This window comes from Molothrus aeneus, chromosome 8 (genome assembly GCF_037042795.1).
Source record: "Molothrus aeneus isolate 106 chromosome 8, BPBGC_Maene_1.0, whole genome shotgun sequence".
NCBI classification, from domain to species: domain Eukaryota; kingdom Metazoa; phylum Chordata; class Aves; order Passeriformes; family Icteridae; genus Molothrus; species Molothrus aeneus.
Window position 1 is genome coordinate 27,701,036 of NC_089653.1, and position 21,996 is coordinate 27,723,031.

The following is a 21,996-nucleotide window of genomic DNA, read 5'->3' on the forward strand; positions in this document are numbered from 1 at the left end:
CAGGAGGGAAGGAGTGAGCTCTTCCTCCTCCTCTGCTGCACACCACCATGGCAAGCTTCAGGCCATGAGTCAAAAAGCTAAAATTTGGCCCTCTCCTGGCTAGCAGGGGTGAAATTTCTTCAAAACCAGTGTGGACTGGTGCGTGGTCCAGGGGACCCCAGGACAGAGGAGAAAACTCTCCATGCTGAGAAGTCAGCTCTGCCAGAGGTTTTGTCCCCTGTGGCTCTGCTGCTGCAGCTTGTGACAGGCACACGAGGAGGGAGAGCTGCAGCACAAAAGGAGATCTTTCAGTAAAGATTGTGTTTAACTCCTGGACTCTATGCTGAGTGCTCCAGAAGCCTTTGTTCCCAGTAATATTTATATTGTGGCAGCAGACTGCTTTCATCCAAAAGCAGGACTCAAAATCTGAGACTCAGTCACCAGCCACCAAGCCATTGCCCGCTCTGAAGGATGATACTGTAAACCTGTACATTGTTAAGGGCATCACTTTATTGCAAGAGGGAGTTTAGGGTAGCTGCCTCTCTGTGGTCAGCTCTACCCATGTTTGGACAGAGCAGCAGGTGAATAGCCTGGGAAAGAAAGTAGTGTAGCACAATGCTGCATCTCTCATCTTTCCTATTTCCTTGGGGTATGAGCATTGTGAGACTGTCATCTCCACCCTACAGCTGGGGAAACTGAGGCACAGAACAGCCTGGTGCACCTCACTCAGTCTGGGCTGAAAACCCTCCAGCATTCCCTGGAGTGCCAAGGGCTGCCCCCAGTGCAGGGGCAAACTCACTCAGTCAAACCTTTTAGAGCCAAACCCTTTCCAACCCCATAAGGCAAATGCCACAGCAGGGCAGCACAGAGAGCTGGAGAGCAAGATGAAGTGTGTCTTGCATCATCCTGCTCCCAGTGCTGCTTCCTTGTTCTTTGTTTCATCTGTTCCTCCAAAAGAGAGGACTACACTTGCAGGGTTTGTTTTGGTCTGTGTTTATGGATGAATGCTATCACTAATTGTAAATGGAGCAATTAGACCTTTGCTTTATGTGGTCTCCATTGGGGTCTGGCAAAGGATCTGACGAATGCTGTACCTGCACTCAGGAAGCATGTACACCAAGGACAGAGCTTTTACAGCCTTCTCATTTACCATCATCTCCACACTCATTCAGGAGGGGCAATTGTGTGAGGATGTGTGTCCTTCCAGCTGCAAAGGATTTAGTTCTGTATGTGTGTGGCTCACTCAAATGCACCTGGGAAGGGGCTCTGCCGAGTGGTTCAGGGGACATTGCTCTCATTAAAGTCAGTGGGGAAGGGGAGACCTGGAGTTTCTCCCTGGCTCAAACACAAGAGGGATGAAAAGGTGCCTGAAGCAAAAGCTCATTTATATATTCCAGAAAATATTCATAAATGTGAATTCTGAGCTTTTAATTTTGTCCTGTTTCTTATTCATTGCTTCTGATTAATTTGTTCTTAGTCTTAACTAGCATTATCTGAGAATGTCTTTCTTCAATGTATAATGTGTGACTAAACAGGGCATATATTTACACTTAATTGTATCTGTAGCAATGCATAGGTGCACATAATAATTGCATGTGTATGCTGTCTTTATTATGTGTGTTAAATTGTTTGGAAATGCATTTTATTCCCTAAAATTATGTGAAGGATGAAGAATAGCAGCTTCAAATCTCCTTCACGCCCACTGTTAGGATGTGTATCCTCACTGCAGGCAGGTAATCCTGTCCTCAGCTGGGATTCAGAGCAAGAGGGAAAGCAAACGGAAATTGTCACGCTGGGGATGTGTCCTGGTGTAGAGTCAGTGCCTTTCCTTTCAGACAAACCTCACTCACACTCTTCAAAGGCTAAGTGCTGTTTTCCTTCTTCTTCTGTTTCCTTTTGTTGCTTGCCCTTGATCATGAGCCAAACAGGAAAGGCTGGAGCCCCACGTTGGAGGTGGGACACATGGCATTTCCTCCTGGAGAGTGTCAGAAATATTCTCCTACATCCAAGGATTGTTAACAGCCTTCCAGCTCAGGGGTCCAGGTCCCACTGGGTGCACCAGGTGTAAGGTCCTGGGCCGTGCTGCACTGTCCAACATCCACTCTGCCATGCCCAGGCACCTCCCAGCCTCCAGCTTTGGCAGCCAGCTGCTGGATCGTGGCCTCCGTCAGCAGCTCAGAGAAGTTGGACAAATAACCAGTGTGCCACCACCTCATAAGCAAAGAGACAACTTAACCCATTCAGGTCAGGTTTGCCCCAAATCAGACTAGCCCAGCAGCTTAGGCTGTATGCTTGGAAAAGCCAGACCTCTCCCATGGGTTGTTGGCATTTTGTTACCCTTTTCAAAGAGCTCTAAAAATCTAGGTTGGTTAGCTCCAAAGTGCGTGGGGCGGGGGGGAGGCAGCCTTATCCGGATATCCAGCATTAGGGGCAAACAGAACTTTGAACTGTAAGCAAAGCTCTGTGGTGGCTTCTGTTTTAACCAGAAAATGACTCTCTGACCTTTATTATCTCATGCAGGCTTCCCATTCTTCCCTCTGGGCCAACACGATGGAAGGTAAGTGGTTTCAGTTTCATAATTTCAACTTCTGCCTGCCACAAAACTGAGAGGCTGGCAACCTGGTTCATCAAGACCCTTCCCTAGTGCCCAGTGCTGAATTATTTTAACTTCATGGAGAGCCTTGCTGTGCTTAAAATATGGTCTGTGATCAAGTAGAAAATCTGTTTGACTTTGGACAAGTAATATGGTGAGTGCTTTCAGACCTCCATGTGTGCTGCAGGAGACAACAGCGCATCGTGTCCCAGCCAGGAGTGTGTCTGACACACTGGAAACAAAAACAGAGACACAGCAGCGCTACCAACATACAGCTGATCCCAGGGTTCTCCTGGACCACACCTGCAACTCTCAATTCTGCCCCAAACCATGACTTTTCTCTGCCTTCATGTGCTTTGGGGACCAGGAGGTGAGAGTGGCCCATGGTCTGGAGGAGAGGTCATGGTGCTGGGCTGCAAACCTCATAGAAGGATGAACAAAGAGCACAGTTGGGGATCAAAACTGGAGGTCAAATAAATGAAGGCTGACTTTCTCCTGCAGCATGCAACTTACTGTGGAACTGCAAGGCTTTGTCCCAAGTGCTAGAAGATTCAGAAACAAGCCCATGCAAGTAAAAATCGTGAAAGGCTGTGTTGCATTAAGATGTTGATAAGGGAAAAGCTGTGATGAATATTGTGTGAGGATATGAAGGATGTGTGAGGATTTGTATATCATTTCACAGTCTATGTGGGCCATGTAGAAGATTATGGTTTTATTGATAAGTTTAGTATTTTTGCAGGTAAGCCTTGCTCTTCCTTCTCTTGATTTCAATGGCTGAGTTTATAATGCGTATCTACTTAAATATTACAATCATTTTGCTGATTTTCCTGCACAAAAATATGGTGGATTTTAGTATGCACTCATTATTCATCTGCAATCCTGTTCAGTCCATTGGTATTTGGGCTTTCAGGTCAAACCAGAAATCTTATCTCTCATACAGCAGTGCCCAAATCAATGTTGCTTTTCTAATAACCTGTGCGTAGAAAACAAATTTCCAAATCATTTTTATGTCTGAGCTCATTATTCGGGTTCTGCAAATATTTGGCCACAGTCATGCACTTGATTCAGGGTTTACGCAGCCTTGTGCAAACTGGTTGATCTGCCTTTTGATGGTAGCTTATCTCTTTAACAATTTCTTAACTCATTCCCTGCCTTATGGTGTATGGTCCTTACATCTGTCCCCCCACTGTTCCTACAATCCCCTATTCCCCATCCCCCTAAAGTTTCCACTCCTCAAGCCATCATGATTCCCCTTCACCCCGCATCCATCCCTCTGAGGAAAAAAGTGCTGCAAAACTGCTTTTAAGTAACAGCCACAAAACTATTTGAAAGGCTTTCTGGCTTTGTTGTTAGCTGGTCTCCCTTCTTTCTGAAGCTGCAGCTACTCCCAGCCACAGCCTGCTTGGAAGGGAGGAAATACTGTGAGGTCTCATCTCTGCAGAAGTAAATGGGGAATATCTCATTATTTAAAATACAGTCAGGATTTCAGCCTCATAAAAATAACACTGCAATAATCTCAGAGCTGGGGACAAAAAGTATTTAGGAGGGTGGTAGGAAAACTCATCCTGCTTAAATTAGGCCAGATTTCAGTCAGTCTCCAGAGGTTCAGAGAGCTTGAATAAATGCTGGGTACTTTCTGGCACTCTTGATGTGTGTTGGCAATAGGCTTTAACTCTGCACATCACTCATCTTGACAACTGCAGTCCAACAAAGTTACCTCGCAATTCAGGTCACCCGATGGCATCCTAATGCATCACTTTCCCACTTGGAACATTAGTCATCACTTGATCCAGGGAAGGTTTTGAAACCAGTGTGACTGTCGGCGTTGGGGTATCTGTTCTCTCCGTAACAGAGAGCCCGTGTCAGCTAATGAACAAGGGGATATTGATCAGAAATCCATCGCTTGATTGACAGCTCTTGGCAATGTGAAAAACTGCAGATGAAAGCTTGCGCAGTTTAAAAGATCACCCAGACCTCAAAGCTGATTTGAAGCTTTAAAAGTCAATCTCTATCTATCAATTATGGGGGGATTTTTTGTACTACACAGAGGAAACTTATTCTTTGAAAATTTGCATGCAGGATGTCTAATTTAATTTCATGTAATAGTCACATTTCAGTGACAAATGTCAGATCACTGCTTTTTTAAGCATGTTAAGGTTTTCTAGCACTTACAAAGAACGAACACTGATTTAGTAATATGTTTAAATCAACCAGTGTATCAGACTTTGTGCTTTAATTATGTGCTCAGATAAAAAAAAGTGTTGTTTTTGTTTTACTAAACCTATGGCTTGTTATGAATAATTTAAAAATTTGGAATGGGAGCACTTCTTAAATAAGAGATGTGGAAGCCAAATAGTTATTTAGTGTCAAAACAGTGATAAATAAGAAGACATCTCTTAGTTTGACATCATATGCCCCAGTGAGTGTTTTCTGGTCTTTGTTTTTCACTGCTTCATGCAGCTGGAGATGACATGGAGCAGCTGGGAGATGGGAAACATCACTCATGTGACCTGTAGGAGCTACGTCGGTTTCTCAGTTTCATGAAGAGGGATAGCAATGGGGAAAGCAGGGATGCTGGTCATTTTCTCAGATCTGTTGCACTCTTACATCACCTTGGCTGGTCCCCTAGGTAGTAGCCTCAGCTTCCTGACTCCCATACCCACATGGGAAACAGGGTACCTAAAAGGCTTTGCTGATGTCTTCTGAGCCTTTTCCACATGCACCCTGAACTCCATGCCTTGGCCATTAAATTTCTTGAAAGGGTAATTGCCAGCCCTTGAGGGAGTTGCTCAGGGTTGCCTGCTTTACCTCAGCTCTGGCTACCTGAAGCTGCCCTCTTCAAGGGCTGCTGGGTGCCAAACTCAGCAGGTGTGCTATAGCCTCTCCCAAAACTGCCCCATCAGTGCACATGGGGGATTGTGCCCCCAAACCTCGTGAATTACATATTGGCCATCTTGTTTACAGAAGAGCTGAACTTAAAAATCGTTCATAACCGGTCAAGTAATTACATAAGTGTTCTTAATAAATGATTAATCTGTTGCTGAGAAACCATGCCAAACAAAAATCAACTGACAAATGTCATTTCTTAACAACACACACAGAGCAGTTGGCTTAAAAACCAGGGTAGATGACTCTACAATGATTTAGCTATTTGTCCTCATTCAGGGCACTAATTTTTCCTCTGTTGACTCAGGAGAGTCCTCTGTAATGCATGCTGGCATGTTTGCAGCCTGCCTTTTGCAGCCATCACTCCCCTGTTCATCCTTCATAACTTTAAGCAGGTATATTTTTCCATAAAAAAGGATACCCCATCCTTCAGACACCATCCGTGGAATAAAAGCCAGCATGCCCCTCTAAGATTCTGAAAATGAACAGGGGATACAAAATCAGACTACTTCAGACAGTTCCCTCAACCTCAAGTCGTTTGCAAAATCTCCTCTCCAACAAAGTGAAGTTGGAGGCTGCATTTCAGGCAAAACTTCCTTTTTGTTTTTCTTCCTTAACTACATCACATTAATTTTAATTTTTTTCAGTGTAGACAATGTCCTTATCTTTCAGCAAGATCCTTCTGTTCCTCAGCAAGGCGTACACTTCTGCAACACTTGCACATAGTCAAGACTCAGCTCCTGTGGAAATAATGAGCTGAGGAAAAGGAGTCTTGACTTGACATAGCAATAAATGAGGTGAAACTTTCCTCTTTTTTTTTTTTTTTGTGAGAAACGAGAGTTGGCATGTAGAAAAAAAAAAAGAGAAGAAAAAAAGACGGTTCTATTTTAATATGAAATATAAAACACCCATTGTACAAACCTGGAATTTCTTTCTTTTTTTCAGAAGCAAAGAAAGAATAAAGATAAAGGCTGCAAGTGAATGAATGAGGAGAGAAAACTAAGATAATGCAGTCGATAATCAGTTCAAGGCAGAGCATTATCCATGAGGCCATCGGTCCGGCCCTAGGGGAGAGCTTTTTAAAATGTCTCTGTACGTAGCTTAGCTTTGCTCATTACCATAGCTTGTCTTTGAAACACTGGAGTGGCTTCCACTGGCAAGAGCTGTACCTGTGGCAGGAGCCGCCAGTCCACTTTAATCAAACACCCCCTGTGTGGTTGGCAGAGCCGCGCTCCCTGCAGGCTCCATGAGGGCTCTGGCCCCTGTAGGCCGCGGCTGCCGAGGCAGGGATGGGCTCCTCAGACAGCAGATGGCTGCAGTGCCAGGCCCTCGCTGCTCCAAGGCTGTTTCGTGGGTGAGAAGTCACAAACTTGTGCAGGTGGATGACTCTGTTCCCCCAATTGCTCTCGGGATGGGACTCTGTGTCCCCCCACACAGCAGGGCCTCCATGCTGGGGAAGGCCCTGCCTCCTTCTCTGCAGCAGTGGTGATGGTCAGCAAGGCAGTTGGACAAAGAAAATCCCTTCTTCTTATAGGAGCCTAAATCTCTTTTTGTGCTGGTACCAGCCTCGTTGTCAGCCCTGGCTGTGGTACCACACTCCTTATGCCTTTGCCTGGAGAGCCCTGGCCTGCATTCCCTCTGGGGCATCCTGGCTGTCACCACAGGAGCCAACTGGACAACCAGAGCTCCAGTGCCCCACAGGAGCATCCTCAAGGGCAGCACTGGGGCCAGCTGTGCTCAGAGTGGCCATGCTGAGCACTAGGTGAACTCTGCCTGTGCCAAGGAAGAGTTGAACAGCATCTTTGGTCCTCAAGATGGTCACTAAACCCTCTGACATCCCATTCAGTTGAAAGGGAAAAGTACTGTTCATCTCAGGAATAACTTCTTTCACAACTTGTCTCCTTCCAGTTTTAATTCCTGTTCCAGTTTTAATCCTCTGTTCTTTCACTCTCTTTTCACCCCTCCCTGCAGATGAGACTGATGACTATGAGAACTACTACTATACAGAAGCTAAGCAGGACACCAACCTCCAGCAGGAGCTCTCAGAGGAATTTAGCTGGATGGAGATATCTTTAGGTGACTTCGATTACATGAGAGGTACTTGTCAGGGGTGGGCAGGAAGGCAAGGAAGGGGTAAAATCCCAACCCTGTGCTTGAAGCATGAGTGTGGCAGGCCTGGCTGCCAGCCTGCTCTCGAAATGCCTGCATCAAAGGGATGAGTTAGGAGAATCATTTGCAGTGTTCTTCTTTGTATTTCTCTTGTAAGGATCCTGTGTTTTATCTCCAGGTTTCACAGGATGGATTCTGATCATGCAGAACATTTCTGATTGCTACTACAAAAAAGCACAGGCTTATTTGTCTATAGACACTGTAAGATGTAATTGCTGTTTTCATGGGATATATGTTCTGTATTTATGCTGGGAACCAAATGTAGAGCAGGTTTCTTTTGCTTTTTTTTTTCTTTTTCTTCTTTTATCAGTTGCAGGGGTTTTATTTCCTTTTCATTTTTTGTTTTGCCAAACTTCAGGAGAACAGGAAAGGATCCTAGAGATTGCTCAGGGGACTCAAAAGGATAGGGAGGGAAGTTGTCTGTAACACTCTCCAAGTTATCCCCTGGTACAAAGCAGCAGAGCTGACTTTGGGCTGTTTCCAATACCAATTGCTCCTGGCAGCCTGAACTGCAGTGGAGATGCTGAGCACAGTGTAAGAAGCAGCACACAAGTGACTTTCAGCAGGTGCCAGCTCCCTTGAGCCAGAGCCACCCAGAGGTATGGTAGAGTCTAATGGTAGTGGATGGCTCTTCCAGGGGAGATTAATACTATGTTCCAAACAGGACATTGCCAAATCCACATCACTCCAGACTCAGTCCATGAAGGCAGGCAGCCAGAGGCAATGCCACAGAGACAAATCTGTCTCTGATCAAAGGAAGGGACTTGCCCCATTACAACTCTGTATTAGGGGAGTAGAGGATCTCCAGACCCAAAGCTATGAGCCACTGCAGCTTGGAATAAACTCTGCAGCAACTCATACCACTCCTGTGGGTGCTGGGTTGATGCACAAGCACAGCACTTGTTACAGAGGATGCTGTGCCAGGGAAGACAGACTCTGGCAACTACAAAACACAAGAAGAAAAAGCAGGTGGTGAAAGTTGAGATGCTGAAAGATCTCCATCCTTACCTCTACAGACTCATGCTACTCCAACCCCTGCAAGAATGGTGGTACGTGTGAAGCCAAGGGAAGTGACTTCAGCTGTCACTGTCCCAAGCCATACGGTGGGACTATATGTGAAAAAGGTAATGGCTCTTTTGCTAACCTACACTCCTCATTTTGATAGGTAATGCTACTGTTGCAACTTTATAAACCCACTGTTTGCTGAGCTGGGCGTTCTGACAGCCCAGAGCAGTCATATCCACAGTTCTTAGGACCTCATCCAGACCAAAGTCTGTCTAAAGAGCATCCAGTGAAATAAACTGCAGGAGCGCAGGGAGTGCTCCTCTATGCCCTGCAAGGTGGGCAGTGGGGAGCCGCTCATTGGTAGCACAGATTTTTTGCCATAGATGCTCTGAACAAGAAGTGAGACTCCAAGTCCACATCTGCCAAATGAAAGCTTCCTTAGAGCGTCAAGGGAAGGCATCTTCCTATGATCCCTACAAGGGCACAGCTCCTGTGCCCACACAAATGCTGATGATCTACTTTATGTGTGTTTTCCACAGTGGAAGACATGTGTCTGGAGAAGAACTGCCACTTTGGTGACTGCCTGGTAATATTAACCCCACCTTATTTTAAGTGCAGCTGCAAGCCTCCCTACAAGAGACCCTCCTGCCAGCGCGGTGAGCACTCAGCTGGGCACAAATTGTGGTGGGGACAGCACCATGGCCAGTCTGCAGTGGGAAATCACCCACTGCAGAGGGTGATCCTTCCCTAGTAATGCTGCAGCTTCCATCCATCACTGGCCAGTGATGAGTTATGCTTGATTTGCAGGGTGGTGGTTCAGTCGCTGGTAAAACCCTCAGAGATATGTGTTTTACAAGATTTCATGAGAACTCAAAGCCAACAGGCTGAGTGGGAGTTCTCCCCAGCTTCCACTGGGCATGTGAGTGTCTGTGTAGTGTTCAGCACATTGACAAGGCTGTTCTGTGTTTTCCACATTGACAGCATCCAAGCAGTGCAGCCCAAACCCTTGCAAAAATGGAGGCACCTGCATACGGAACAGATACAGATCAAAATTCACCTGCAAGTGCCCTGAACCTTTCAGAGGGAGATTCTGCGAGATTGGTATGTTACAGTCCCTCTGGGGGATGGGTGAACCTCCAGAGAGCCAGGGCCTGGCTTCCCCCTGCAGCCAGACTATCTGATGCTATTCCTGTAGCATCCTATGGTGACTTCCTGTCACTGCTCCAAGGGCCTGACTACACCGGGGCACCAGGGACCTTGGAGAGAGGGTCAGAGGAAGAGGCTGACTTCTGCTGCTACTGCTGGCAAAGGGGCTTGAAAGAGTTCCCATCTTAGTGTTTTCTAAGTGTGCTTTGGCAAAGTCCCACTGGTACATAGTTAGTGAGGTCCAGAGGTCCTCAGAGAAGAAATGTCAGGATTTCCTTAAACATTCAAAATCTGATGTAGTGAAGATGCCTCCCCAGTTGCCTGTGACTCCCCAGGCTGAGGGGACTGCTTCTGATGGGTGACATTTAAATCAATCAAGGTAGAAGATGGACAGATGTTGGGACATTTTTCTAATTTCTGTGCACAATAAGGAACATAATTACTTGGCCCAGTAGGTGCTTCTGATCCTCCATAAAATGAATGCAGGACAAGGAAGGGAAGGAAAAGGAACCACTTTGAGCAAGGAACAACACAAAAGTAATTTTCATAATTTCATTTCAGTTATTGTCTTTCTACAGGACCAAATGATTGCTATGAAGAGGACTCCTCTACTTATAGAGGTAGAGTGAACCAAGCAGAAAATGGCAGGACCTGCCTGCACTGGAATTCCCACCATCTCTTGGACCATCCTTTTAATGCCTTTATGGAGGATGCTGATTCATATGGCATTGGTGAACACAACTTCTGCAGGTAATATTTTGAAGAATTAGCTGTAGAGGTCTGTATCAAAGAGATCCTTGAGGACAAACTGCTCATTAATTTGATAAACTAATGATGTTAAGATCTCACATCTTTTTAGAGACCACCTGCCTATAAAACACCAGTATGTTAGAGATACCTTCTCTAACCATGCTAATATGAGGCTTCCAGAAGCTGCCCTCTTTGTTTTGAACCAGTCTCACATTTTTCTCATGGCTAAGATAGGGAATAGGTATGGCAATAGTTATATGGCAGTACCGTATGCCTCGCTCAGGCATCTTCTTTGTCGATCTTATGAAATATTATCTTTTGTTCATCTCCCATATGGGAACATGAAGCTTCTCCCTAGGAATCCTCACCTCCTTCACTAGTTTCATAGAGATTTCCCCATTCCTGCTGGCTGAGTCTCTCAACTGTTCCCTTCAGGAATCCTGATGAGGATGAAAAACCCTGGTGCTACATCAGGAAAAATAATGAAGTGGATTGGGAATACTGTGATGTTTCGCTCTGCGCAGGTAAAGAATTAGAATCAAGTGATTTGGCAGCACGTAGGTGGTCTGGAGCAGCAGGTGACTCCCTGCTGCTTAACTCTTCCAGTCTGATATTAACTCTGCATTTATACATCTGCTGTCTCTTCCAATGCAGCTGAAGAGACCCCGACAGAACCCCCTACAGACCCCCCTGAAGTATTCCAAACATGTGGACAACCAGAAGTTCGTAGGTCACTCAAGAAGATCTATGGTGGATCCAAGGCTACACCTGGAAAACATCCCTGGATGGCATCTCTGCAGATACAGACTCCAGATGGGAATAAACATTTCTGTGGTGGAGTGCTAATTAAATCATGCTGGGTTCTTACTGCTGCACACTGCCTTGAGTAAGTGCATGTCCTATCATTAGGGTAGACAAATGTATTAAAATCAGGGTAGCTAGTAAAGGCAGCTTGGTATCCAAATTATTTGCAATCAAAGTGGTTGCTGGGAGTCAAATTGAAAGGAAAACACATACATGGACAGAAAAAAAAATAATAAATGCATAAAAATGTTTATATACTTGAAAATGGTGCTTGCCGAAATAACAAAATTAGGCACCACTTAAATAAAATGAGCTAAAAAAGTTGCATGAGTGGGAAAAAAGAGGAAAGTAGGAAGATTTTGCAATGTGTAAAAGAAGAACTCTATGCAGACCTCAGGAGATATTGGGAGGCCATAAGAAACATCACCTATTACATCAGAATTAAGTTCTTCAAAACAGTCAAAGTCTGTGTAGCTTCAATTTTTTCTGTGTCAGCTAGCTTAAAATACTACATTTCCTCCAACATTTGTATTGAATCAGTTGGAAACCACCACCCTAGGAAAAAGGTAAATTACACACTGGAAATAATTTCAACACATATAATTTTAAATATGCTCAGACAATGGCAAGAAACTCTACTGCCGTGGCTACATGAACTGCCCCTCATCATCACTACCACAGTAATGGACTGTGTGCATGCTGCTACTCTGCCCTAAAAGGCAAAGAAAATCAGCTTAATTACAGCTGATTGCAGCTTAAAATCACTTTATTTCATGACTGCAACTAGTTAAGAGAACATGCATTTTCCAATACCACTACTTTCCTATTTAAGCCTTCCTATAATGATTTTAGGAAATCTTCTGGCCAAGCTTTACAACAGGAAGAAATATCTTGAGTTCCTGTTACTAAAAGTGCACCCCCACTGATAAAAAATGTCTGTACATAAATGACTTTTGTTTTTTTTTCCAGAAACCCAGAAACAAAGATCCAAGTAGCCCTTGGCAAGCAAAACCTCAAGAAGAAAGAGGATCATGAGCAAATATTTGATGCAGTGGAAGTAATTTTACATGGCAAATACAGAGAGGAGACGGGTCATGCCCTATACAATGATATTGGTAAATCCTTTATTTGATACTCACACAGCTCACCTCCAGTCTTTGTTGTTTGAAGTGCCTCTCTCCAACCAAAGTGAATGTAAAATTCTCATTGACGCTATGCTCTGGAAATAATCAGGCCAAATTTTGACCTAGATCTGTTTGAATCCTGGGATATAAATTGTGATGGCCAGGCAGAAGTCACTGCTCAGGAGGAGCCAAGCAATGGGATCAGGTCCAGCATAGGGGGGCAAATGGGATGTTGGGTTTATGCAGCTTGGCATGGTAACAACTGCTAACAATAGTTAGGGATCAAAATTAGCTCCAAATATTTTTGTTATTGTTTATCTCCTCTCCAGCACTACTTAGACTGAAGCCTGTTGATGGTTACTGTGCAGTGGAAACAAAGTATGTGAAAATAGCATGTCTCCCAGACTTCTTCCTTCCTGCTGGGACTTCCTGCTTCATTGCTGGATGGGGTGACACAGAGACAGGTACTTGTGGGCTAACTGGATTTTCATGGGTACTCTAGTGGCAAGGTAGGCTGCTACTTTCAGTAGCAATTTCCAGACACAAATGAGGATCTAGGCACTGGTGAAACCAAGACATAGAATTAAAAAATAAATTCAGCTAAACCATGCCACGCAAATTACTCATTAGCAGAATTCTCTAACTGCTAAATCAACCAAACCTGTTAGAGTTCTGATAAGATGCCTGATGCATTTTTTAGCCTGCCATCCAACTCTCCATGTCATGGTTTCATCTGAAGGCAGCTACAGAAGCAAGGAAGTATCAAGAGAGGCTATCATATAGCTTGTGTGTTTCAAGACAGCACCAAGAAAGAATTTTCACATGGTTTTCCAGCCCATTGGGTCAGATAAAGCTTTTTGGAAGAAGCATCTGGACCCTCAGATGTACTGAAAAGTAAAAAAAAAATTCCCAAGCTTTTCAAGTTCAACCAGCTCTATCCAAAAATCTTTCTTGCCCATGGTAAATCCTAAGGGGAGAAATTTTTATGCTTAAAAAATGATAATGGCAATTTTCTGAAAAATGCATTTTCTCATGTTCTGATTGATGTGTTGCTGTGAAGCAGCAGAAGGAAAACCTGTCACTGAGGCTGCAGTAGGTGTCCTAGTGCTTAGTGACTGATACAGCCTGATACAATCCATTGGACTGAATTCTCCCTTCACATAACTCCCATTGAAGTCCACAAGAGACAAGTGTGTTCATTTGATCAGAATGCACCAACAGAATTTAATGAACTTTTTTTAAAGTTCCAAATAAATTCTCTCTTAAAAGGGTAAGGGGGATTTTATGGCTTTTCCCCTCAACAAAGAATATCAAGTACCCTGTACGTGTTCAAACTAAATGGCTCCTTCTATGAGCAGAGCTATTATTAGCATTTCAGGAAATCACTGAAGAAATGGAATATTTCCTGAAACTCAAGCAGAACCAAACTTATAAACCACCTTTAATTATCTACAGATGTAGTACTTTGAAACTAAGGCTATTGCCTTTAGATGTCAAGTTATGTCTTTAGATTCCCTGTAATTAATCATTGCCCTTAAATATTGTATGATTTTCAGTTTTCAGCTGTTTCATTAGCTTGCATGTTAAAGCATCTAATAGAACCAGTCTGAGAAGTGCTGAGCAGCTCAAAGTCCCACAGGGACCTCTGGGAGCTGCAGACAACCAGCACCTTGGAAAAGCAGAATTACACAGAGAGAGCTGATTGGAACCAAATTCTGAATACCTGACTTAACTTTCATTTAGACAACAACTCTGTGCTGAGTGAAACTTCAGGCTCCAGCTCATTGGAAACTTATTATTTCAGCCAGATAGTTCTTTCCCTCCCAGGCTAGAATATGCATCATCCCCCCTTCTCTTCCCCCATCCCATTTTTTTGCCAAGCAAGCTTGTATTTTGAATAAAAGACAAATTATGACAGGAATGAGAAGAAAGTGACTCCATTTTTTTGGTGCACATCCCATAGGTGACCCATCCCATCAGCTGTTAGATGCCAATGTCAGGCTGATTTCACAGAGGAAATGCAATGAACGCAACATACATCATGACAAACTGGATGATAGCATGTTTTGTGCAGGACGTCTTCGGAAACCCGGAATCGATTCTTGTCAGGTGTGTGGCTTTTTCTGTATTTGAACACTAATTTTTTGTGTAAAGAGTCAGGCAGTGCAGAACTTTGGCAATGTGCTGCATATGTACCTGTTCTCACATCAGTGTATTTTAACAGCCTTTCTGCAGTACACTTTGAGCTGTACATCCTTAGAGCTAATATTGCCACTGTCACCTACAGGCAGATCTGTGGAATCAAGAGACTTCTGAGGCAGTTTGTCATAATAACCTGAAAACTTGCTCTTTTTTTCCCTCAGTTTTGTTATGGCCTCTACCTTGACTGCCAATTCTAATCTGATTTTCACTATCAGAGCTAAGACTTGCAGGGAGTCAGTATTGATGTTTCTTTTCATTACAGCTAACACAAATGTGAAACAAGTTCATACTTATACAATTGAAAGGTAGGAAACAGTTTGGACAACACTTCCTAGGGTGCAAATTACCAGTGTAAAGCATATTTTGCAATAGAAATCAGAAATAAAACAAACAAAATTCAAGTAAGCAACTCAGAATAAGGCTATTTTGAGGAGTGTGAGACAGCTTGAGTGTTCATTAATGCCAGGGATCCCATCTTTATCTTTCTGAGTTCAGGCTCTGAATTCCTGGTACTTTCACGCCTGGGAAATTTCACGTGACCTTGTCAGATTTATGTCACAGACTGGAAAAAAATTAAAATTTACAGCCAAAAAGTCTGGTATCATTTGACCTGGTCACAGAACTGCAAGTCCACTTACGGGCTAAGCAGCATCTGATGGTACATCTGTCAGGAAAAAAAAACATCATTACAGCTTCAAAGTCTTGTGCTGAGAGAGAAGCATTCTGATTTTGGATACTATTTTGCTTCATGCTTTGAACATGTGTGTTTTCCTTCCTCAGGGAGACTCTGGAGGCCCACTGACTTGTGTAGCAAATGGCTCCTACTACGTATATGGCCTTGTGAGCTGGGGTGAGGGATGTGGGCTAAAAAACAAGCCAGGAGTTTATACCCAGGTGACAAAATTTGCCAGTTGGATTAATGCTGTAATTCAGTATTCATCAAGGTCACGTCAGTAAGAGAGAGCTTTGGAATGACAAATGGTAAGATTGAGAGTTTTACTGGTTTTATTCATTCCCTAAATGCCTTATCTTTGACAAAAAATATTGCTGATATTTTCTCATGGCCTACATGGGGCATCCTACATCACCATCTTGAAAACAGTCTTGAGAGTGTTAGCTAGAATGTCAGTGACAGTTTTTCTGTTGTGGGCTTTGAAATAAGCCCACATATTTTAGCTGAACAGATCAGAAAGTAAAGCTACTCCATTTCTTCCCCAAACAATGAAAGGCCCTCATATGTTTCTAGATCTGCTTTTCAAGCTGTGAAAATTCTCCCAGCTCAGTTGCTGCCAGACATTTCCTCTTCCCCTCGTGCTCCTGTCTAAGGTGTGTTTTTTCTGTGCTCATTGGACCCTGACACCTCAAAGCTATTGGTGTGTGCTCTTAAAGTCAGTACCATTTTTCACACACATAAGAATCACCACATGGCTGAGTTTGCAAGATTTCAGCCATTGTAATTTCCTGAGGAGAAAGGATCAGTCAGGACTATTATTTTTAAAAGGATTTTGTGGGTAAATAACTACAAATTTTATTAGTGATGCATTTCAGATTGAAAGAAACAAACAAACTTTCAGTACTAGAATTATCCACTTTATTCCTGACTAGAGAATAATTACATGCTATGCTCCAGATCTACAATGGTTTATATGTACTTAACCAGTGAGAGCTAGTAGTACTAAATGCTATTACAAAAAATCTGTCTAAAGCCATTGGATAATTTGAGAGTTCTCATAAGACGTAACTGTCAAATTGTGTAACTTTTGCCCAATGATTCTGCACAGAAATTTGAAAAACAAGGGATTGGTATTAAATGAGGATATAAAGAATAGACATGTTTGTGAAGAGTCAATTTCTTAAAATAGTGACTCACTCTCACTTGAATTCCAGGGTTTACAACCTTCTCTAAGCAGCTACCTAATCTGTCAATAGCTGCAAAGAGTAATTCTGACTTTTTACTTGGGAAGATTTGAAAAAAACCTGAAGAACTGATTGTGACCTGGATACATCCTGATAGTCTAGAACAGATTCCCTGAGCCTGCTAGAAGACCTGCCTTTGGCAAGTCAGTGATAACTTTTCTCCCACTGGCCTTTGACTCGTTCATCTCTTAAACCACCTGAATTGTGCTTTTGTACTCTCTTAGTCAATGGTGCCAATATTCCAGGAACATAAAAATCTCCAAAAATTACAAATATGGAATAAGAGTCACCTGATTTATTCATTATAAATTATTTCGTATTCTACCATCCATGATACAAAGCTGAGCCTGCCAGTCATCTAGTACTAATTTTCATTTACAGCTTTAAATAAATAGCAGAATCTGGAATACATTCAGTGATAAATCACAGAGTATCCACACAAAAATAAAAATATCAGTTATAAATTGCAATGTTTTGGTTACCTCTTAAAATAAATTTCTTAAATGCCATCTATTGTGTTTCACATAAACCTGAAAAAGCTACAGGATTTGCAGGACAAGATGAAAATCTATTTATGTTATGTCATGTTTCTGTTTACTTCTGATAAAGCTGCATTTGCCTTCTCTTGACTTGCAGAATTTCTGAAGCATCAGGATTGACTCCAACTTGCTGGGATCCTTCTGTCCCCAACTGGTCCTGTAAAATCACAACCCAAAAAATTGTGAAACCAGCCAGTGGATAGGGGAGGGCTTAAACTATTATTCTATGACAGTATTTTCATATTCAAAATTACACAACTGGCAAAAAAATGAGGAAAATCTAAATCACTGTTCTGCAGAGAGTGAATTTCTGCTGTGAAGTGCAAAAAATGGACCTGTTCATGTAAGTCAGATACCTCATATACCAAAGGACAAAATGTGCTCAAGTCCTAGTTTCTAATTTGAAATAAGAAGCAAACCAGCTAACACCTGAGTTCCACATGGACTGCACATCTGCAGGTTTCCCTGGGACCATCAGGTCATTATCATACCTTTGACTTATGATGATACTGCTACTACTATCAGTAACAGCAGCTCCCACTGCCTCCATTACTCAACCATAGTTTTCACTTATTTCCTGAGAAATTTTTCAGATGGAAAGTAAGGAATGTAAATCATGGATATGAACTGTTTCTCTTGGTCTGGATTATTGTTTGACTTCTTACCAAAGTTAACAATTAAATGATCAAAGTATTTGAAGTGCAGTGCTTCTCTTTTCTTGTAGCTGAATGGTTCCTAACTGTAAGGGCTATGAGATTCCCGTATGGATTTCTGCTCTCTTATGCTGGGACACTGCACAAGTCATCCCTGTGACAGAAGGAAAGCTTGGAAGATCCCTGTTTGTAATATCTTTAACCTTGAGCAGCACAGAGGCAGAGGAGGCTGGAGCATTGCCCCTTTGCACAAAGCCTCCCACAGCACATATTATCTATCTGTCAGGAGCCCACACTCAGCCTGTCAATACAGCTGCCAGTGGAGATTACATGGCAACACTGAATTACATGGGAACACGTGGCTCCTGATGAAATTAGGAAAAGAGAATGGGAGTTGCATGGGGAGTCCCTTCTACCTCTGCTTCTGCTTTCCTCAGAGGTACTGAGACACTTGGAGATCTGACATCATCCACATGTTGGGGAAAACACATCCTGACATGACACTGCTGAATTCCCTTCAATGGTTCCTTCAAATTAAGATGTACACTAAGGCACAAAGCTTCATAAGGGAAGTGTACATATCCTGTTCAGACAATAGGGAAAACTCTAGACTCCAGGGAGCATTCAAAAGTATTAGACAGGATGTGTGCAGGTAAGGAGCAGAGCTGGTGGGACTTGTGACAAGATGGTTTGCTCTACTTACAGCTCCAGGTCTGTACTGAGTAGAAGGCTGCACCAATCCCATTTCCCGAAGGTATGCCAGCTCAGCAGCTCTTCTTGCCATTTCAACTTTGTGAGAGCCTGGGGGAGTCCAGCCAATGCCTCTGAGCCAGTTCAAGTCAGATTTGTATTTTATCTGAGAGAATGAAACATGCACCAGGATGTATTATTTCGTTGAGCTCTAACCACATCACATGCCCTGGGTATTCAACAGAGAGCATATAAAGGAGCAGCAGAGTCAATAATAAAGAAATTATTCATTTTTAGCAAGCGGACTGTGGTTCTTTCAAGGTGATCTTGTTGGCAGGTAAGATTTGCAAAGGAGATTGCACAGACAGCCCCCAGCCCAGGGAAGGACCATGTCACTCAGCCACACTTACATCACTCTGCAGCTTGTAGGCCTGCTTTGCGTGTTTCACATTTAGCTGCTCAGGGTCACAAGTGTATTGGTGCAAGGGCTGCCTGTAGTTAACATTGCTTGCAAGCTGCTGGCTTCTCTTGGCATGGAGGAATCCTGGCTGGTTGAGGTGACTCTGGAACTGTGCCATGTTTAGGGCACAATCACTCCTGTACTGGAGGTCGCTCTGGAGTTTCCCCACTCTGAGGACATGTCTGATTTTGGGATCATCATTTGCACTGAGGAATCCAATCTGCTGGCCTCTGTCTCTCAGGAAGGCTTCTCTGTATTTGTACTGCAGGAAGTACAGAGGAAAATCTCATTTTCACATTCAAATTACCTTCAAATTCTGTTATGAAATAACTTCTCCTCCTCTGGCTATCAATCATGTTTCCTGTAGTGCACAAAGACTGAGGGTTTGTTTGATATCAAACCACATCTCCTAATCTAACAAGACACTTTAGAAGAATTACTTTTGTGCTCATTTTTAAAGGAGTGGAAAGACTTAGGGGGCCCAAAATGCTCATCTCTCAAAAGTAATCAGAGATCCTCCTACTGTTGTACTCTTGGGTACACACAATACAGAGCTCAACCAATGAAGCTCCTCCATCTTTAGCTTTCTTGCCAGCTGTGGTCTTCTGTGTTCAAAGATAACCCACTTTATCCTAGACCATGTTTTAGCTATTCATAGCCTAGTACCTATATTATTTGATTAAATCATAATATGTCTTCTTCCCAAGAAAAGCTCTTGGCACATAAGAACAGCCTGGTATTGGACATTATTAATGGTAGACTTTAGTTGGAAATATTTGCACTTAACCAGCACTTTGTTTCATTGGATCACCAATTTTCCATATCAGAATAATGTTCACTCATGTCAGACTTTACCCATTTTTGCAGGATGGGGTGGCTTGGGAAGTGGGTTGGGAAGTGTTTGAAACAGAACAATTCTTACATCACTAGCAATCTCTCTTGAAGCCTTTGCTGTCTGGAATGGGATGGCGTCAATCCTAAAATCATAGCCAGATGCCCTTGTCTGTTCCCAAGATGTTTTATACAATTTCTGTGTTGAAAAGAAAAGAACAAAAAAGTCATTTCCCCCTGCAGTTTCTTAAATGCAGTCCCATAACTGCAATAATAAATGTTTTATCCTACTGGGCTTATTTGTATCAAGAGTCATCAGTACTATCTCCAAGGTTTTGATCCAGTTCTATAGCACTTCAACTTCTTTTCTATTCACCATAATGATAAAATGCCTCATCTGAAAAGTGCCACCAGGGTTTCCTTTTGTACTTGAATGTGGTTGTTTTTGATGTGATTTAATTTCTATTAGAAACTGTGATGCATCAGTCACATCAATATTGCATTGATATTGCCCTTATTCTCTCTTTTGATGCATCCACTCACAGTGTCTTGGGTTTCCTGGCATCCTAATTTCAATACCAGTTATTTCAAGCTTTTCAAATGATCCTCATCTCTATCCCCAGCCACATGTGGCTTCATTAACTCATGTGGAATAACAGCCGGCTCTAATGTGACTTTGAGGTTGTGAATCACATTTACATCCTGAAGAGAAGTTGCTCTAGATTTGGTTCTTCTTCCATTAGTAGCTTTCTTAAAATAGCTTCCAGTCTGCAGGACCTACTACACAGCCATGGTATCTTAGCTGACACTTTCAGCTGTCCCCTTCTGATTTTATTCATTTGCTTTCTGTAAGTCTTTGATTCACCCCTCCTGGTGTTTGTGACCATAGGAAAAAGGAACACAAAATCCACTCCACATTTTAAGACAATCTTCTGTTTCACTGGTGGCTGTACTGCTAGGTGGTAATAAATTTGAAAGTAAATTAAGATGCCAGAAATCTTGCAAGACAGCCAGGGCAGAAGCAATATAAGCATCACTGTACACCCTGCTAACAGGGATGACCTTTCATTTGTGTGTAATCCTTGCACATATTATATGACTTTTTACATTTTCCTCTATTGCTTCAAAATGTAATTTCTACTTGTTTCTTTCACCTATCTCAAAGCTCCTAGCAAACTAAGCTTATTCTGACCCTACAGGTAAAGACAACAGCTATTTAGTCAGGGAACAGGACATTAGGAATAGACTGAGTTCCCCTGTATGAGATAATGTGGAAACAAATTCTCTTTAAACTAATTCCACTCACTGATTCAGTTACATCCAGATTGATGACAACTATGCCTAAGGGATCATTTCAACACAGTGTTGCAGCTTCAGAAAGGTAGAATACATAGTCTAGGAAAGAGGATTCTCCCTCCTCCCTCACCCAAACAAAACAGAAAAGATTTTAATTTGTAACTAATCATATCTATAATGAAGGTTTGAAATCCTTAATAACAGCTTACTGCCCTAGAAAATTAAATGAATGCTCAAAAAAAAATTCAGCAGACTTTACCCGACTCCCCCAGCCCAAACCTAGCAACAAGGCTGTTCATGCCTCTGGCTTCTTTTAGTTCTGGACAGGCTCAGAGAACTTGGCTTCTACATACATGAAAGTTTTTATTCCTAAAGAAGTTTACCAAGCCAACTCCCCAGAGGAGAAGGTTCACTTACATCACTGATGTAGAGTGCATTCTGGCGGGCTCGGATGAAATCCGGATGATCGGGAGGCAGGGTGTACCTGTGCCTGTCTTCAGAACCTCCAGCCTTGTACAGCCTCTGTGGGGCCAAAAGTCATTGAATGCAGGTGATACTGGAAGCAATGTCAAGATCAATTCTTTTATGCATTATGGTACAGCAAAATTAAGGTCACTTATAGATTAGAATGAAACCTACGTCATTGCACTGGAGGTAGCTGTTTTTGGCATGAATCAAACTTGGAGAGTCAGCCACAGCAGTGAACTTCAGACTTTCTGGCTTCTGACGGTACTTTATCTGAGAGGGGCAGGAGACAACAAAAACAAACAAAGGAAAAAAAACAGGAGATGTTTCTGTCAATGATATATGACAATTCCAGGAGTGTGTTAACTGGGGTAAAACATAAAAGACACTTTCCTGAAGCCAATGTTCTGCTTTAGTCTCAGTTGCTCTTTCAGGTAGAGACTGGGGATGCCTTTGTATCAGGCACAGGACTTTTTTGTGAGTGTGT

General features: G+C 42.8%; 2 protein-coding genes across 2 annotated transcripts in view; one reads left to right on the top strand and one right to left on the bottom strand.

Moving 5' to 3' along the window:
• Nucleotides 1-2,529: 2,529 nt before the first annotated feature.
• On the top strand, nucleotides 2,530-15,615 carry HABP2 (hyaluronan binding protein 2). The gene is made up of 13 exons (XM_066555165.1): nucleotides 2,530-2,536; nucleotides 3,255-3,311; nucleotides 7,430-7,555; nucleotides 8,644-8,751; nucleotides 9,172-9,288; nucleotides 9,614-9,733; nucleotides 10,357-10,528; nucleotides 10,964-11,052; nucleotides 11,183-11,414; nucleotides 12,302-12,447; nucleotides 12,786-12,920; nucleotides 14,420-14,565; nucleotides 15,439-15,615. Exons 1-13 carry the CDS (start codon nucleotides 2,530-2,532, stop codon nucleotides 15,613-15,615), a joined length of 1,632 nt encoding a protein of 543 aa, XP_066411262.1.
• A 1,542-nt stretch (nucleotides 15,616-17,157) lies between these two features.
• Nucleotides 17,158-21,996, bottom strand: part of NRAP (nebulin related anchoring protein) — a 46,957-nt gene continuing 42,118 nt past the window's right edge. The window contains exons 37-42 of the mRNA XM_066554509.1: nucleotides 21,684-21,782; nucleotides 21,462-21,566; nucleotides 19,840-19,947; nucleotides 18,868-19,179; nucleotides 18,471-18,623; nucleotides 17,158-17,271 (exon numbers count right to left, since the gene is read on the bottom strand). Of these exons, the coding sequence (XP_066410606.1) occupies nucleotides 17,170-17,271; nucleotides 18,471-18,623; nucleotides 18,868-19,179; nucleotides 19,840-19,947; nucleotides 21,462-21,566; nucleotides 21,684-21,782 (879 nt within the window). The 3' untranslated portion in view covers nucleotides 17,158-17,169. The remainder of the gene's footprint in view (nucleotides 17,272-18,470; nucleotides 18,624-18,867; nucleotides 19,180-19,839; nucleotides 19,948-21,461; nucleotides 21,567-21,683; nucleotides 21,783-21,996) is intronic.